This window comes from Hippocampus zosterae, chromosome 2, assembly GCF_025434085.1.
Source record: "Hippocampus zosterae strain Florida chromosome 2, ASM2543408v3, whole genome shotgun sequence".
Classification (NCBI taxonomy): domain Eukaryota; kingdom Metazoa; phylum Chordata; class Actinopteri; order Syngnathiformes; family Syngnathidae; genus Hippocampus; species Hippocampus zosterae.
This window is the reverse complement of record NC_067452.1, coordinates 5,963,826-5,978,478: the sequence shown is the minus strand read 5'-3', so window position 1 is coordinate 5,978,478 and position 14,653 is coordinate 5,963,826. Positions and strand designations below refer to the sequence as shown.

Here is a 14,653-nt window from a genome sequence, read left to right as displayed (position 1 = left end):
GGTGGAAGAATTTTATTTTCACATCAGTGAAATAAATAAGGGTGCGTGATTGTTGGAAGTCATTATCATTAAAGGACACTACTTGGATCAGCTGCTATCAATTTGCACTTCTATGGCATTAAACCCCTTATAAAGTTGAAGACTTTAATGTGGCAAAAGGATTTCTTGCAGTTGACATTGTAAAGTGTTTAAGGTTTGAAAAAATGAATACCTTCATTGTCTGTTGACAATCTTCAGTGTACAAACTAAAATTAAAATACAGTAGTGCATAATGTAAAAAACACAATCTTAGCAACAACAAAAAACAATTTGGTAAATTGCATAATTGACATCGTATAAATCACAAATTGTATTGCTTTGGTTTAGAGAACACACATACCACTGACATGACTCCCTCTGATTGTTTCCTGGAGCTATCTAAAAACAAAGAAAGTCATTTTTCACTCAGTTGTTTGACGAAGTGGCTGCAAACCTTAAAGGTCATTTGCGACGGTCCTGCCTCATTTCTCTCGCTGGCATTTGCCCACAGTGAGCGTTCAAAGTGATGTCAGTTTCAGAGGTTCGTCTCATCCCAGCTTGGGTCATTCATGTTCTTCAAAACTCTCCTGATGATTCTCTCAAGCTCTTTCCTGGCTCGCTGCTCCTCCTCTAGTGTCCTTTTCATCCTCTTGTTGTCCTGCGAGCCCACCAAAACATGTCTCTCCCACGAGTACTGTCAACTATCCGAGCAAAGCGCCCACTTACCTGTTTGAGTTCTTGGACCTCATCTCTCAAACTGTATACAGTGTCCACCAGACTCCTACAGGCAACAAGGCAAGATGGCATTACATTGGCATGAACTGTAGCGTGATACACAGGAAGCAACTCTTACATCAAGTGTGACCACTCATCAATCACAAGCCACACATTTGTCTCACCTCTCCTCCATTACAGTTTGTCCATTGCTCTTGGTTTCCTCCACGATGATCTTCTCCTCCTCGGGGAACAACATGTGAACATCCCGCCTGCTGGAACCTGATCCAAATGGGGACAACGGAGGTCAGCTATGGTTACTCGTCTTCAGAGGTCACGTGACAACATGCATACAAAAGAACAAAGCCAATTATACACACACATACCAACACAGCAGATATGGATTGTAGAACTCTACCTCTAATTGTAAGCTAGCCAGGTTGCCACACCGTATATTTTGACTTGCTAAACCGAAATCTTACGAGAAAATGAGGCAGTCCTGTAACTAGTGGCGGTCCAGATACTGTCATAGTCCGAGTCTTCTGATTGGTCGGAACATGGCAGGTTGCCTGGGATGCCAGCAACGAAGAAGCTGGAGTCAGCGAGCACATGGTTGTGCATGAGGTCAGTGCCTTGCCAGGCTACGCCAGCAATCAGCAGTGGGAATACAGAGAAGAGGGCAATGATGCGGGAAAACACAAACCGCAGGTGTTGGGTTGCAGGACAAAAATTAAATAAAGATTTGGGCCCAAAAAGAATCAGAACACAAATGTACAAAATATATGGCACAGGAGGAGAGGGGGGATCCATTTCAATTTGAGGGGAACAAAGCAACATTGTAATAAATACAATGAGGACAGTGGTTGGTGAGCATCAAGGGATAACGTATACACAGAAGAATGCACAGGAAGTGGAGAGTGGAGGAATCAAAGGATGAAAAAAATGGGAGAAGAGAGAAAAGCCTTGTTAGAGTGGAAAGCTGAGGACAAAAAGACTTAGAGGCGAGCATGCATATCCACAGCATTTTATACGTGGAAAGTGTATGGGGACTCACTGGAGTTCAGGGTCTGTCTCGTCCTGGCACTGGTGCAATACGCCTCAATCACTTTCAATATCTGAGCGTCCTCCTCAAGAGCTGCTGTGCCTGAAAAATAAGGATGGGCAAGGGATTCTTTTTTTCTTAAAAGCGCCTCAGTTTTGATCAGGGGTCTCAAGATCGCAGCGCATGGGCCAAATGTCGCCCGCAGGACGCTAGTTCGAGGCGTTAGTGCAGCCCATGCCAAATTGATATGGATGCTGGATGTGTTAGCACCACGTCCGTGCTAAACAGTTAGGTCTGTCCTCTTCGAAGGCCAACAGCTGCGCAGCACCCGGACTACAGCGGCAACGTGACTGTGCACACGGTGACCCGCACCAGCTTGTGTGTGTGTGTGTGTGTGTGTGTGTATGTATACATACACACACACACACATGCATTAGCTCCAGGTAAATTGAGTTTGAGACCCCTGGTTTAGATTGACGCTCTTACTCTTTCTGACAAGGAAGTCTTCCTCAGAGGGTTTCCTCTCAGGTTTCCTCTTGGGAAGCAGCTTCTTCATATTCTTTGGACTCTTACTCATATCCTGCAAACAATTCATGTGCTTACTAGGGGCGTAGTTTTACATGAAAGAAAAAAATGATTAAAAGCGCGACTGGAGTGTACGCGGTTTGTTTTAACCAGCCGGTCAATAAGCACCTCCTTGTTGGAAAGGGCAGCAGATGGCCGTAGAGGGGGCGCAGGCCGAAGACAGCTCATGCTCCAAGGTTTTGGGGGGGTTGGGGGCTCCAGGGCCCCCCACATGGGGCTGCCGCCATAAGAGGAAAGACGAGGGAGGGTGTGGAAGGTGTTGCTTCCGCCGTGAGACTCTGAGTGCCGGGAAGGGGTGACAGGTAGGGAGGCCAACTAGGAGGGAGTGCCCAGTGCAGTCATTGATGAACTTTGGTCGGTTTGTCCAAGTCGAGGAGTGGAAAGACAGACTTACTGTGTGACACACCGAGTGAGTCTTATGTGTGTGTGCAGCAGGGGTGTGTGTGTGTTTGGTGAGAAGGTCCAGCCAATCCAGCAGATCCTGCTGGCTGTTGCACGCCACTTGCATTCGGTCACATTGTGCACCTGCATAGCACGCACAGACACACACACACACACACACACACACACATGACCTGTTAATGATTTTCTACATTTTCCATGCTGCCTTTAAAAAGCAATAACAAATTTAAGTCAAAGTCACAGGCACGTGAGACAAGAACGAAAGAAAGAAATAAAAGACTGTGATTCAATATGTCGAAACAAAGCCGGACCAGAAATTTCAAAAGCATTCCTCATGGTTTCCCCATCTTCTATCCTGGAGATTAGCATGCCTGACAGCGGCATCTTCCCCTGCAAAAACAAACTCACAATGTTGTTTCTTCAACAATCCAGCAACACTTGAAGATCCTGAAAGCGGTGCATCGTGATGATCTCTTTACATGGCTGTCTTGATTGAATATCGAAGCGGGAGATCGCATTGAACCAAACCTGGTAAATGAATCCACTCATCCTCATGCTTGCAGAGAGGAAGAGCAGAGTGTGAGGGAAGAGGACAAGGTAGCGTTCACTTGACTCCTAAAAGACATCAAAGTGTCTCTTACGCTCTGCGCTCGCTATGTCGCAGCTCGGTGCGTGGTCAAAATGCGCCAGGGGTTCACCTGACAGCTGAGAGAGTGGACCGCAGCCTGGGACATGTGAAGAATGGGGCCGAGGGTCCTGATGTCCTCCCCCACCCAATTCCTGATTGGCTCAGTTAAAATCTGCAACTCCAGGTCCTTCTTCTTCCTCACTTCCTGGCAATGGGTCTGGACAAAGCGGCAGGAGACGGCACACCATGAACCACCTCACAGGTTGGGAATATTCGAGCAGACCGATAGCCGTGCGTGACTGTCTTACTGTAAGGCTTTGAAATGATGCCATGCAAGCTTGGAGGTCAACTCTGTCTGGGTGCTGGTCCTGAGAACAAGAACATCAAACAGGTTCGTGTTGATCTCCAGGAAAAAGTCATTTTGTTTTGCTCGCCGTTTCCTTGGCAACAGAAGTACTCCACCTCCATGTGCCTGTCCATTTCCTTAAGCAAGGTTGGGTATCTCTCGAGTCGAGTGAAGGGTTTACTCAGACTGGTGGTCAGTGTCAGAATCCCCGGACTAGCTGCCCCCTTGGATTCCATGTACTCACCCAGCTCCTCACTGCAAAACAGCCAACCGAGACACGTTTCCTCGTGTTTCTTGAGCCTCTTTCCCTGTCCTAGCATTATGGGCTACCCATAAAACATTGAGAAAACGCCCATTGACCGGTAATAGCGAATTTGGCTTCTGACCTTTGCTGAGTGAGCACACTGACAGCAGATGGATGGTTTGAGCAGTAAGCCACATAAAGAGTCTTCATCTGGGGCATTAGACTCAGGAAGAAGCCTCCTATCCTCTGCTGATGTTCTGGAAGCCTTCAAAAAAATACAGCACATAAAGCCAGAGACTTTTTGATTTCACCGCGCTGGTTGGTTTTAGTGACTTTAGCATTGACAGTGCTGGATTACTTCAAATGTAACACTCAAGTGCCAAAAACCCCCAAAATGTGTATACTTCAAGAGATGCTCAGGATGCAACTTGTACATATCATACTTTGTTTTTTGTCGAGGGTAAGTAAACGTAAACGTGATCATATGTGGCTACACATTGGTATGACTGGGACTTGGCTGTGTTCAGAATTAACCAATCACAACTCATGTTAAATTGGAGTTAGTGGACCCCCCTCACCATTTAAAGTGCTTCTGATCAACTCCAAATATATCACTAGGCTTTCCTTGATTACAATTCATAGCCAGCAGAAAACTCCAACAGACCAAAGGTATTAGTGAGGAGAAGAATGCAACAAGAATTTCCAAGGTATTAAAAGTACCAATCAACACAGTGAGGACCGGGCAGACGGTGTTCCGGGGCTGATGGGTTGGTATTGATCTTTTATTTATTTATTTATTTTACCCAAGAGACCGGTCCACAATTCACAGTAAAGTGAGCACCCATTCACAATGTAGAGCGGAAACTGAACCAATCAACATATAATAGCCTACCAAACTGCTCAACCTCCTCCCTTGGGTGGGGGGCCTATTGGTCCAACTTCAGTTGAAACAGTACACTGAGCCAATCACGATCAAGTGTGGTCCGTGTCACTCCCGCTGCTAGTCGTTGCCCTGTGTGTCTGTTTTGTTTCAGCTCCATCGGGAGTGAAGGGCATTACCTTCCAGCCGGCGCACGTGTTCGCGATCACCATCAAGGCTTGTATTTTATGACTTGTGCCACGCTTTGTCGGATTATTGACCTTGCTCGCTATGTTGCTTCAAGTGTTGTTTTCGAGACCTCTCAATCTCATTTAGAGTCACTCTGGTTTTCATAGTTCCTTGTGTCCTAAGTATTTTAATCACCAAGTTATTTGTTCTTCATTTTGGTTTTGCGTATTTGGACTCTTGTCATTACATTTATGTATTCTCTGTAAGCTTTAGTACCTTGCCTTTTGAAAGTGCTTTTTTATGCCTTGTTGTTTCCTGGCTCCTTGCGACCAGCAATTTCTGTTTGCGCTTTTCTATAAATGTTGTTGTTTTCGCATTTTGTCCGAGCTTGCATTTCTGGGATCCAAAACATTATTCGGTTTGGTTCTGAATCGGACAGTCATGAAAAGGTGAGAGCGTGTCTGTTGCTAAAAGGTCATTTCATATCAATTCATACAAAATCGAAGCGGCTCTAAATGCCCAGTCCATCCAGCTCTGCATAAAGGTGACCTAACCAAGAACTGGACATCCTTCCAAAAGTGGTTGAAAAAATACGAGCTGAAAACTGGTCAGGGAATGTAGTAAATGTGACAACAATCTCTCCCCTTCATATTGTATGTCTGAGCTATGGGCTACTGTGGTAAGACAGAAAGAAGCCTAATCTAACAAAACGAAATTTCACACGCGGACTTGAAATCTCCCATACCAAAGTTGGGAAATCTGTTATGCTCCAATGAAACTGATTGAACCTTTTTCCCACAATCCCCAAAGGTACGTTTGTCAGAACACTTCTTACTGCCAAAAGAGCAACACACCTACAGTGAAGCATGGTGAGGCACCTGTTTTTGTTTAGCCCGAACTGGGGCCTTATTCAAGGTGGCGCAAATTCTGAACAGTTCGAAATACTTGTCAGGATTAGCACAGAAGCTTCAAGCAAAAAAGAAAAAAATAAAAACCCAAACATTTGAACATCATTTGAGGTTAATCAGAGGGCCTTTAAATGGTGGTGCTGCATGGTGACTCCCTTTTAACGTGACTTTGAATGTGACTGGTTAACTGACCACATCCCCAATTATAGAAGGGTGCACAAACTTGTGTCACCAGATTTTGAATTCACTTGCTCAGGTCACAATGGTGAAAAACGTTTTTAAATGATTTATCATATATATAATATAATATTTGCATCTACTGTACGAGACTGAAAAGGCATCATTTGTTCATTCTTAGCAGACAAAACAGATGTGGCTACTGACTTTGTGTGCTCCTCCAAGGACTGAACCAGCATCTGCTGAAAGGTCGAAATCTCCTCGAGATTTCCTTGAATGTGGCTGATGTCTGCACCACTCAGCCTGCAGAGAATCAGGTAGGATTCATTCATTTATTCAGAAGCTCTCTTTACTTCTCTTTCTAATCATTTATAGACATTCCCTGATGTTGCATCCTGTAGCGTGAATATGTTTCACTATATATATATATCAGCATGTATTGTATTGTATATTCTTGGGAAAATGTATCAAAAACATAGCTTAACCTGTCTGTGGGCTGGAGGGAGCGCAGGTAGCATCCCAAAAGACTTTGTAGTTCCCTCGAATACTCCCTCTCTGCTTCCAGGATGTTCTGGAGGACCTGAAAAACACAAAATATGACCATGTAGAGCAGGGGTGTCCAAACTTTTTGCCAAGGGGGCCAGATTTTATGTGGTAAAATGTCGGGGGGCCGACCTTGGCTGACATTCTTTACATTGAACAACAACGTAATGTTTTGTTTTTTGTTTTTGTAAAGTGTCCTTGGGTGTCTTGAAAGGCGCTTATAAATAAAATGTATTATTATTATTATATAATAATATTGTTCAACAAATTTTAGTAAGCCAGTCTGTTTCACATTTCCATTTTTATTTTAATTTCAACAATCTTAAGAATTTCTTTTGGTTCATTTGAAACAGGTATATCACATGCAACTGCTTATTCACTTGACTTTTTCTTAAACAGAAGTCTCCTGAGTGCAAATTGATTGATTTGAAACATAAGATGTATCACCATGACTTTTCAATAGTCACAAAACCTTTGACTCGAACAACAGGGAAATGAACAAGCAATACACATATCCACAACTGCAAGGATCATTTGAAATATGACATATCAGTCAATATAAACACGGAGTGATGTCTTGTTAACTCGTGAGTGATGCCCTCTAGTGTCTAAATGCTATTACTCATTTAGTGAATGCTATTACTAATTTAGCCACTAGAGGGAAGCAGTACTCTATGAAACATCACTCACCAGTCTACGAGACCTCAGTCAATGCAACACGTGTTCCATTGCGCCCACCCTGCGGGCCAGACGGCACTGATTTTATGACAGGGGCCGAGGGCCGGATGAAATTCGACCGCGGGCCGGATTTGGCCCGCGGGCCGGACTTTGGACATGCCTGATGTAGAGGCACAAGACAATAAAAGTTAAAAGCATTTTGGCACTTCTTCCCTTTGAGAGGATCCATGTGATGACGGGCAAAACATGATGATTCGCGTTTGTTGACATTTTACCCAAGGCGGGGCAATCTGTTGGTTAGTTAGGTAGATTCAGGTTCCCCAGACTGAAGATAGGGAGACTGCGGCAGCTTGCATTATTAAAACACCCCTGCACACCGAGAGGCACACCAACCCTGAGGCAAAGCTGTCCCAGAAACCAATGGAACGGAAGAAATAACCTACATTACCACACAGGCATGCCCACGTGCATGGCATGCACGTACACACGGATAAAAAAAATAGTGGATTGCAACCGTTTACAATATCATAATACTGGTAGAGCCACTAAAAGAAGATATACAAAGCAACAGTCAAGTGCAGATTGTTTTATTCCCTCCCAGCCATACATTTCTAGGTTTGAAACCCACCTTGGGCCTCTGTGTGGAAATGTTATTGTGTGACTTCTTCCAGATGCTCCAGAATCCACCAACCATATAAAATCATGCGCATTACATGAAATTCAGCGAAGGCAAAGTCCTTCCATAAGTGTGAATGTGAGTATGAATGCTTTCTCGATCCGGGCACTAGTAAATAGCAGTGCACCTTTCAATTTCTGTTGGTCCATAGGTGTCAATGTGACTACGTACTTTCTGTCTGTCCAGTGGCTATATAGTCTACACACTTATTTTCTAATGCCAGGATTTTGTGAGAGAAAAAATATGACCAAGATAAATCTTTTGTTCACTTTTTCCGCGATTAATAATCCTAACCTGTGAAAATTCAAGTGAAAAAAAAAGATTTTTTTTAAGAGAAGTAAAAAAAATAAACAACTGCAAGGGTGTGTTTTATCAGTATCTACACCCTCATAAAACTGGGAATGTGGCTGTTTACAATTAACCAGTCACATTCAAACTTAAATGGGAGTCCGCAGACAACACCACCATTTAAAGTGCGTCGAATTAACCCCCAAAATGTTCATCTGTGTAGACCTTTGTTGTCTTTTTCTTGTTTGTTTGGGGTTTTTTTTGCTAACACTGCCTAGCACTTTTCCACCTTGCCTAAAGCCGCAGTTCTTGCTGAAGAAAAGAACAGCTGCCACCCCATGTTTCAGGTCGGTAGGTTATATGGGTATGGTGTTCTTTTGGTAATTTGGTGTTCTTTGTAAAATGAGACTTTTGTCTTGCCACCCTACACCATAGCCCAGATATATGAAGAGGATGGGAGATTGTTGTCATGTGTACTTCAACGTGGCCTCTTATCAGCACCCCTGGTCAGTTTTGTTTTTGTCTTTATTTAAAATGAACTATGGAGGGATGTCCACTTCTCGGTAATGTCACTGTTGTGGCATATTTCCACCTCCACCTCATGATGACTGTCTTCAATTGAACAATGAGATCCAGCTCATGTTGCGGAAGGTCTCGGCTGACCAAGGAGCACACTGTAAAATGTGACTACAATAATGTCAGGAAAGCCTAATTGGTAGAACATCAAACATTTTTGGGGGGTTCATCAGAGGCAGTTTAAGTGGTGGTGGGCTTGCATTTAACATGATCTTGAATGTGATTGTTGAAGTGTTTTGGGTTTTTTTTTAACTTAAAACACGAGAATTGGAACACGAGCGTCATAGACTTTTTTTCACCACTGTATGTGTCCGTCCTGTGACTGACAGATGATCAATCAGATTAACCCACTAATGACAATAGGATCTATGAAGATGAGCCACTAACCACATTGTAGTAGGTCTTGCTGATGATAGATGTGTCGAAACCTTTTGGGGGGCTTCTCAGCGTCCCAGACTTTGGTTTGTCAAATGGCTTGTCTGCACAGTAAGAAAAAGGGAGATAAATATTAAGACCGGAAGCATACAAAGCAGTATCAATATTTAATGGAGTTTTTATAAGAAACAATCTAATCCCTTGTTTTTTAGGGGGCATGCTGTAAAGGGTGTTTCATGCCTGTCAATGTCAGATAATGGCAGGCATGTGTGATGGTAGCCTGTAGCCTGACAGTAAAACAACTGATGTTAGCCAGACCAAGCTGGAACTAGCCCCCTGCAATCACAGTTGATGTTCTCTACACTGAATGTTCAGGATGTTCCTCTCTATTTAACATCTGTGGAACTTCCTGCCTTTGTTTGTCGGTCCAGTTTCCTTCCTTTCCTTACTGCAACCTCCACCATCCTCCCAAAAAATACATACCGGTACATAAAAAGAAACACAACTTCCAACTGCACCCATTTAGCTTGAGACGTGCGTGTTTGAGCATTCACTGCTTTGGACATCTGCATATGACATCATAGAAGTGTATTGACATTGCTGCACCCACCGCTTCCTTTTAGTTCCCGCACATAGTTACTGGGGAACCAGCCAGTCTTGCCATTGAGCGAACCTTCCCACCAGCCCCCCTCCTCCTGCCTGTTCACATTAATGATGTCGCCCTTGGAGAAAGAAAGTTCGTCCTCATTTGTCTGCTGGAAAGGGAAGCGTGCCCTGAAAAGAAAATGGCCACACCCACTGCCCTCAGACATGTCCTGCGACAAAAGAAATGCACATGCATTAAAATGCAATAGGAAAACAAAATGTGAAATCAGCTCTGTTTGTGACTGCTATCAGGTGAACGCTATTTGCTCCCTTTCCAGGACAACTTACAAGGCTGTGATACTGTGGTGGCTGCAGTGCGGAGGAACGACTTTGACCGTTCACAGAATCAACCGATTTCATCCTCAATGTGGCGGAGGATGACACACAAACAGAAACACCTGAATCTGCACAACCAATGAGCCATTTTAAATTCACAAAATATGTTTAAAATACAATTGATAACATTTATAAAAACAATGTTACCTTCAGTTACTTTGTTCAGTGCAACCAAGCAGTTTAGGACCTTGGTGAAGTGCAGTCCCTGAAGGAGGTCATTGACCTCAAAAGGCTGCAGAATTTAGGGGACGGATGACATGCAACATCATGACCATATGCACAATCAGGCGATAGCATCCTCTTCTTATAAATGAATCACAACATCCAACTACAGTATGAGGACGCACACTTTCCTGAAAGCACTGTGTTTAGGTCGGGGTGTAGAATGCAATTCCATCTATCAGTCTGAGGTGGGATTATTCCAAGTCTGAGCTCCCCCTGATAATCTCTCCATTACACACATAACATGGGCGCACACATGCTCAGTCATTGTCAAAATACCTCTGAAGTGCCTAATCTTGTGAAACAACACACAAAGATTCCCAAGGCATGATTGGAGCATTTCAAGGTGAATTACAGATGGCTGATGAATAATATTAAGCATTTAATATCACTTTGAATTTGTTCAAATAAACCAGAGCCCCAGTGCTCTCAAGTGCATGGCAGTACGCAGTGATTAATGAAGTCTGGCTGCATAGTAGGTAAACACAATCGCTGTAATGAAATTTCACCTCTCTAACTACCATTAGGTTTATGAACAATAGTCCACTTTGTACTGTAATTAATTACTGCAGTACTGCATTTAATTGTTAGGCAGCATTTCAACATATTCCAACACATAACGAGGAGTAGCCATTATAAAGGGTACTTGCATAAATTTAACACCATTTCCATTAGCTGAGTAAGGCTGCTGCTGTTACATAATATAAATTGATATTCAGTGATGGTTTGATTGAAGAGAGTGTAAAGGTACCTGTGTTTGGCCAGAGAGCTATCCGCATGAGAAATATCATGGAAGTAATTTAGTTAAGCGTCAAAACATATGGCCGCATTGGTTTCTGATAAATCAGTCAGCTCCACCAGATTTAGAAGTCCTCCACGATTGGAGAGACAGACGCTGATGTCAGACAGGCTGCCACTCATGGAGGCCTTGGCGTCCAGCATCATGGTTGACCTCTAATCAACCTGATTGGAAAATCCACTAGCTGCATGACATGTTGCATTACATCAGCCTACGACTCTCCTCTTCATCTTTTGTTCTTCACACCGAGCCCCCACAAGCCAAACCCACCCCACCCCACACTACCCTCTCCATGCGGTTTCTGACAATGTGGACATCAACATTGGACCCCGTGTAATCTGATCTTTTCCATTGTGACTCCAGATTCCACAAACGTCAATAACCTGTGTGTGTTTTTGAGGTCTGAAAACAGCATTACATTTGCTCCTGCATTCAAGTTTAAACTCAAATTAAAGCATTTTATACTGTAGTACTTGTGAAGAATGCACACCAAACACCTACCAAATGCATTCTCAAATCAGAATTTAAAACTGAACTACTCCTGCCGCCTGTTCCCATGACTACCACTGGCAGGATGCAATAACTTGATAATGTAGCATTTTTACACAGTTAATACATTGACCGGTGACTTTGGTAGTGCTTAATAGTGGTGATCGTATCTCTGTATGAACTTTTCACTCAACAGAAACCCTGAAAAAAATTATCCTCGGTATTTCATATTCAGTTTGAATACATTCAAATATCCCAGTTCCGCGTTAATGTGACGTTTCCTGCCCAATAGTGCGCACCTGGAACTGTCCAATATTACAAGAGCATGCAAGCACACCTGAATATCAATATTTTAAAATGGGGGGGAACTATAAATATCAACGTGGGCGTACACAGAAATGTTATTTCAGCATATTAACAGAAACGTGAAGAGCGTGACCCACCTGCACGCCGAAAACCCCGATGCCTTTGATGAATTCGCAAATGTTGACTTGATACTCGCTGTCAGTCCTCGGTTCCTGAATAAACTAAACATAAGAAGTCGCCCAATTAGAGCAGAATGTAGCACAGATTTTTTTTAAACCAAAACAAATCCGGTAAAAATAAGCAATATTTTTCTATACGGAAATAACGTTTATTTCAAGCGTGGTTTGTTGTGCGGTACAGCAGTGATAACTAGCGTCAGTGCCCAGCTAGAATTCCGTTTGGATTTTCAAATTACAAATTTCGACGCCAATTTCTTTCGTTTCACTGTGGCTTTTGTGTTATTTTTTACTAAACACAATAATGATAATCATGATGTATTGATTGGCTACGAATGATCTGCTTCGGAAGATGAGTATTACCTACAGAAGCGTATGTTGCAGTGCTGCGCCTTTACTTCGAAATAGACCGACCTTTTTAACACAATTGAGTCATGGTAATTAATTTACAGATCATTCATTGAATACATAACCGTAGTTTCCCCAGAAAACAAATGTTCTTCTGTTCGTGTTCATTGGTTTCTATTTAGATTGTGTGTAATATTGAAATAAATGCTCCGGTTGTTAGTATTTCCTAACACATACTTTGTCCGTCGTCCCAGGTCTCAGTCGCTCCAACAGCTTGCACAGCACCACGCCGTCCTGGAGAGACGTCCGGAGGAAAGCCTCCGGATCAGAGATGCTCTTCTTGGGAGACTCCAGCACCCCGAGCGTAATGAGCCACGTTACCGTCTGCTCGGCCGCGTTCATCGTGGACTCACGACGGTTGTGGGAGAATGAAATGTCTCTTTAGAAAAGGCGAAAAGTGGAGGTTGGTCGGCCAAATGTACACCTCATTGTTGACTCGACCCAGCTAATATTCCAATGTCAAAACATGGATCGCCCCCCCCTCTCGCTCTCTCTCTCTCTCTCTCTCTCGCTCTCTCTCTCTCTCTCTATCTCTCTCTCTCTCTCTCTCTCTCTCTCTCTCGCCTCTCTCACTCAAGTGATAATCAATCACATCATCTCGTGATAAAATGGCTCATACCGTATTTGTTGTGGGTGCAAGACACGCCATTATTGCATTCTTATTCATTTTGAGCGTAACTTTGAAAACGCTCCATTTGCAGTTGTGTTAAATGGGGATGTGACGTCACCTAGTGGCCAGTGATGGAAAGTGGACACGTTTTACAGTGTGTTCGTGAGATGTTTCCAGTGTGCTCTAAGAACAAACTGCTTTTCTGAAAAAAGGGGGAAAATAGTCTCGGGCAAAAAAAATAATAATAAAAATCAAGAAGAATTTCTTTCTCATGATGATGTATTTCATGATCTATTCCAAAACTGAATGGCATTTATCACGTCTGTCTCGTAGAACAGAGGTCATGGGTTCAATTCTCAGCTCCGGCATTCCTGTGTCGAGTTTGCATGTTCTCCCCATGCCTGCGTGTGTTGGCATGGGGAGACGAAAACTATTCAGGATATTAACACGCATCCGGTAAATTCAGAAAGCTTGTAATCTAAATTTTTACATGGAATGCTCAAAGATTTTCAGTGTAAGCACAATTGGTCACACGACACACATCAAGCCGATAGTCAAATTCTTGCCAAACGCGTCCCAGCATTGCATTGTCATTGTTTGCAACAGCTTCTGTTATTCGTGCCTTCAGCTTAAAGCATAAGCACCCATCCGTTATGAATTTACCATGCCATCTCACTACAGACTTCCTCTCTGGTGGCTCCTTTACAAATTTTCTGCGAAATGCACGTTGAACAACAGTCCATGATTCAGTTTTTGCAAATCCAAGCACACAAAATGCCTTTTCTGGTTGAGTGAACGCCATTAATGGGTCTGAAAAGAAATTAAAAAATCAATAGCCTTACGAAAAACTTAATGTAATTTGCTTTAAAATGGCACGACTTTTATCTTACTACCATTCATAGTTACGGAGATATGGGGACTTCAAATGTGCCCAAGACTTTTGAACACCCTGTATATTGTAATGTATGGCATCTTTGAGTGGCATTTCAGGACATCTAGGGTTGGCTGAATGTCTTGTTTTGGGAATCAAAATAAGGGCTGTGTTCAAATTCACAGGCAAAAGGCAAATTTTCGGCCGCATGACAGAACTGGATATGATACAAAACAATAATCTCAGCGCATTCGCCATATTGAATGTGTGTTGTTTTCGCCATATAATAATCAGTATGTAAAATAAACATAGAATGACATAATACAATCAAAAGCTGTGGTGTGCTATTCATTATTTGAGTGTCTTCTCGATGATAAATAAAACGACCAAATGAACGAGCTATCTTCACAAATACTGTACCTTAATGTTGAAACATCCAATGTCTAATGCATTGGCGTATTTAATAATGCATTGGCGTATTTAATAAGACGTCTACCTATATGTAGTGAACATGTCTGTGATAATACTTAGTCTAATACGTAG

General features: G+C 42.9%; 1 protein-coding gene across 5 annotated transcripts; it reads right to left on the bottom strand.

Moving 5' to 3' along the window:
- arhgef7b (Rho guanine nucleotide exchange factor (GEF) 7b) lies at positions 1-13,152 on the bottom strand. Of its 5 annotated transcripts, XR_007960616.1 has the most exons (24): positions 12,807-13,152; positions 12,183-12,266; positions 10,377-10,461; positions 10,182-10,297; positions 9,859-10,063; positions 9,261-9,352; positions 6,598-6,692; positions 6,320-6,415; positions 4,122-4,244; positions 3,852-3,990; positions 3,698-3,757; positions 3,460-3,606; positions 3,290-3,376; positions 3,073-3,151; positions 2,754-2,884; positions 2,468-2,674; positions 2,261-2,354; positions 1,787-1,876; positions 1,215-1,373; positions 918-1,014; positions 745-799; positions 500-676; positions 380-417; positions 1-245 (listed from the first exon to the last, which is right to left on the bottom strand). XR_007960616.1 is itself a non-coding variant. In XM_052056150.1 (22 exons), the coding sequence occupies exons 1-22, from the start codon at positions 12,969-12,971 to the stop codon at positions 554-556; spliced, it is 2,529 nt and encodes an 842-aa protein (XP_051912110.1). In that variant the 5' UTR covers positions 12,972-13,151; the 3' UTR covers positions 1-553. The 5 variants fall into 5 exon arrangements, 2 of the variants coding, with proteins under 2 accessions (XP_051912110.1, XP_051912131.1); XR_007960615.1 differs by having other exon boundaries at positions 1-417; XR_007960614.1 differs by having other exon boundaries at positions 380-676; positions 12,807-13,151.
- Between the last annotated feature and the right edge of the window lie 1,501 nt (positions 13,153-14,653).

Coding starts and splice junctions, on each gene's coding strand:
- arhgef7b (XM_052056150.1), bottom strand. CDS start 12,971: ATGAACGCGGCCGAGCAGACGGTAACGTGGCTCATTACGCTCGGGGTG. Junction 3,991..4,121: donor AGTGTGCTCACTCAGCAAAG/GTCAGAAGCCAA, acceptor GCTGTTTTGCAG/TGAGGAGCTGGGTGAGTACA. Junction 3,377..3,459: donor TCCACTCTCTCAGCTGTCAG/GTGAACCCCTGG, acceptor GATGTCTTTTAG/GAGTCAAGTGAACGCTACCT.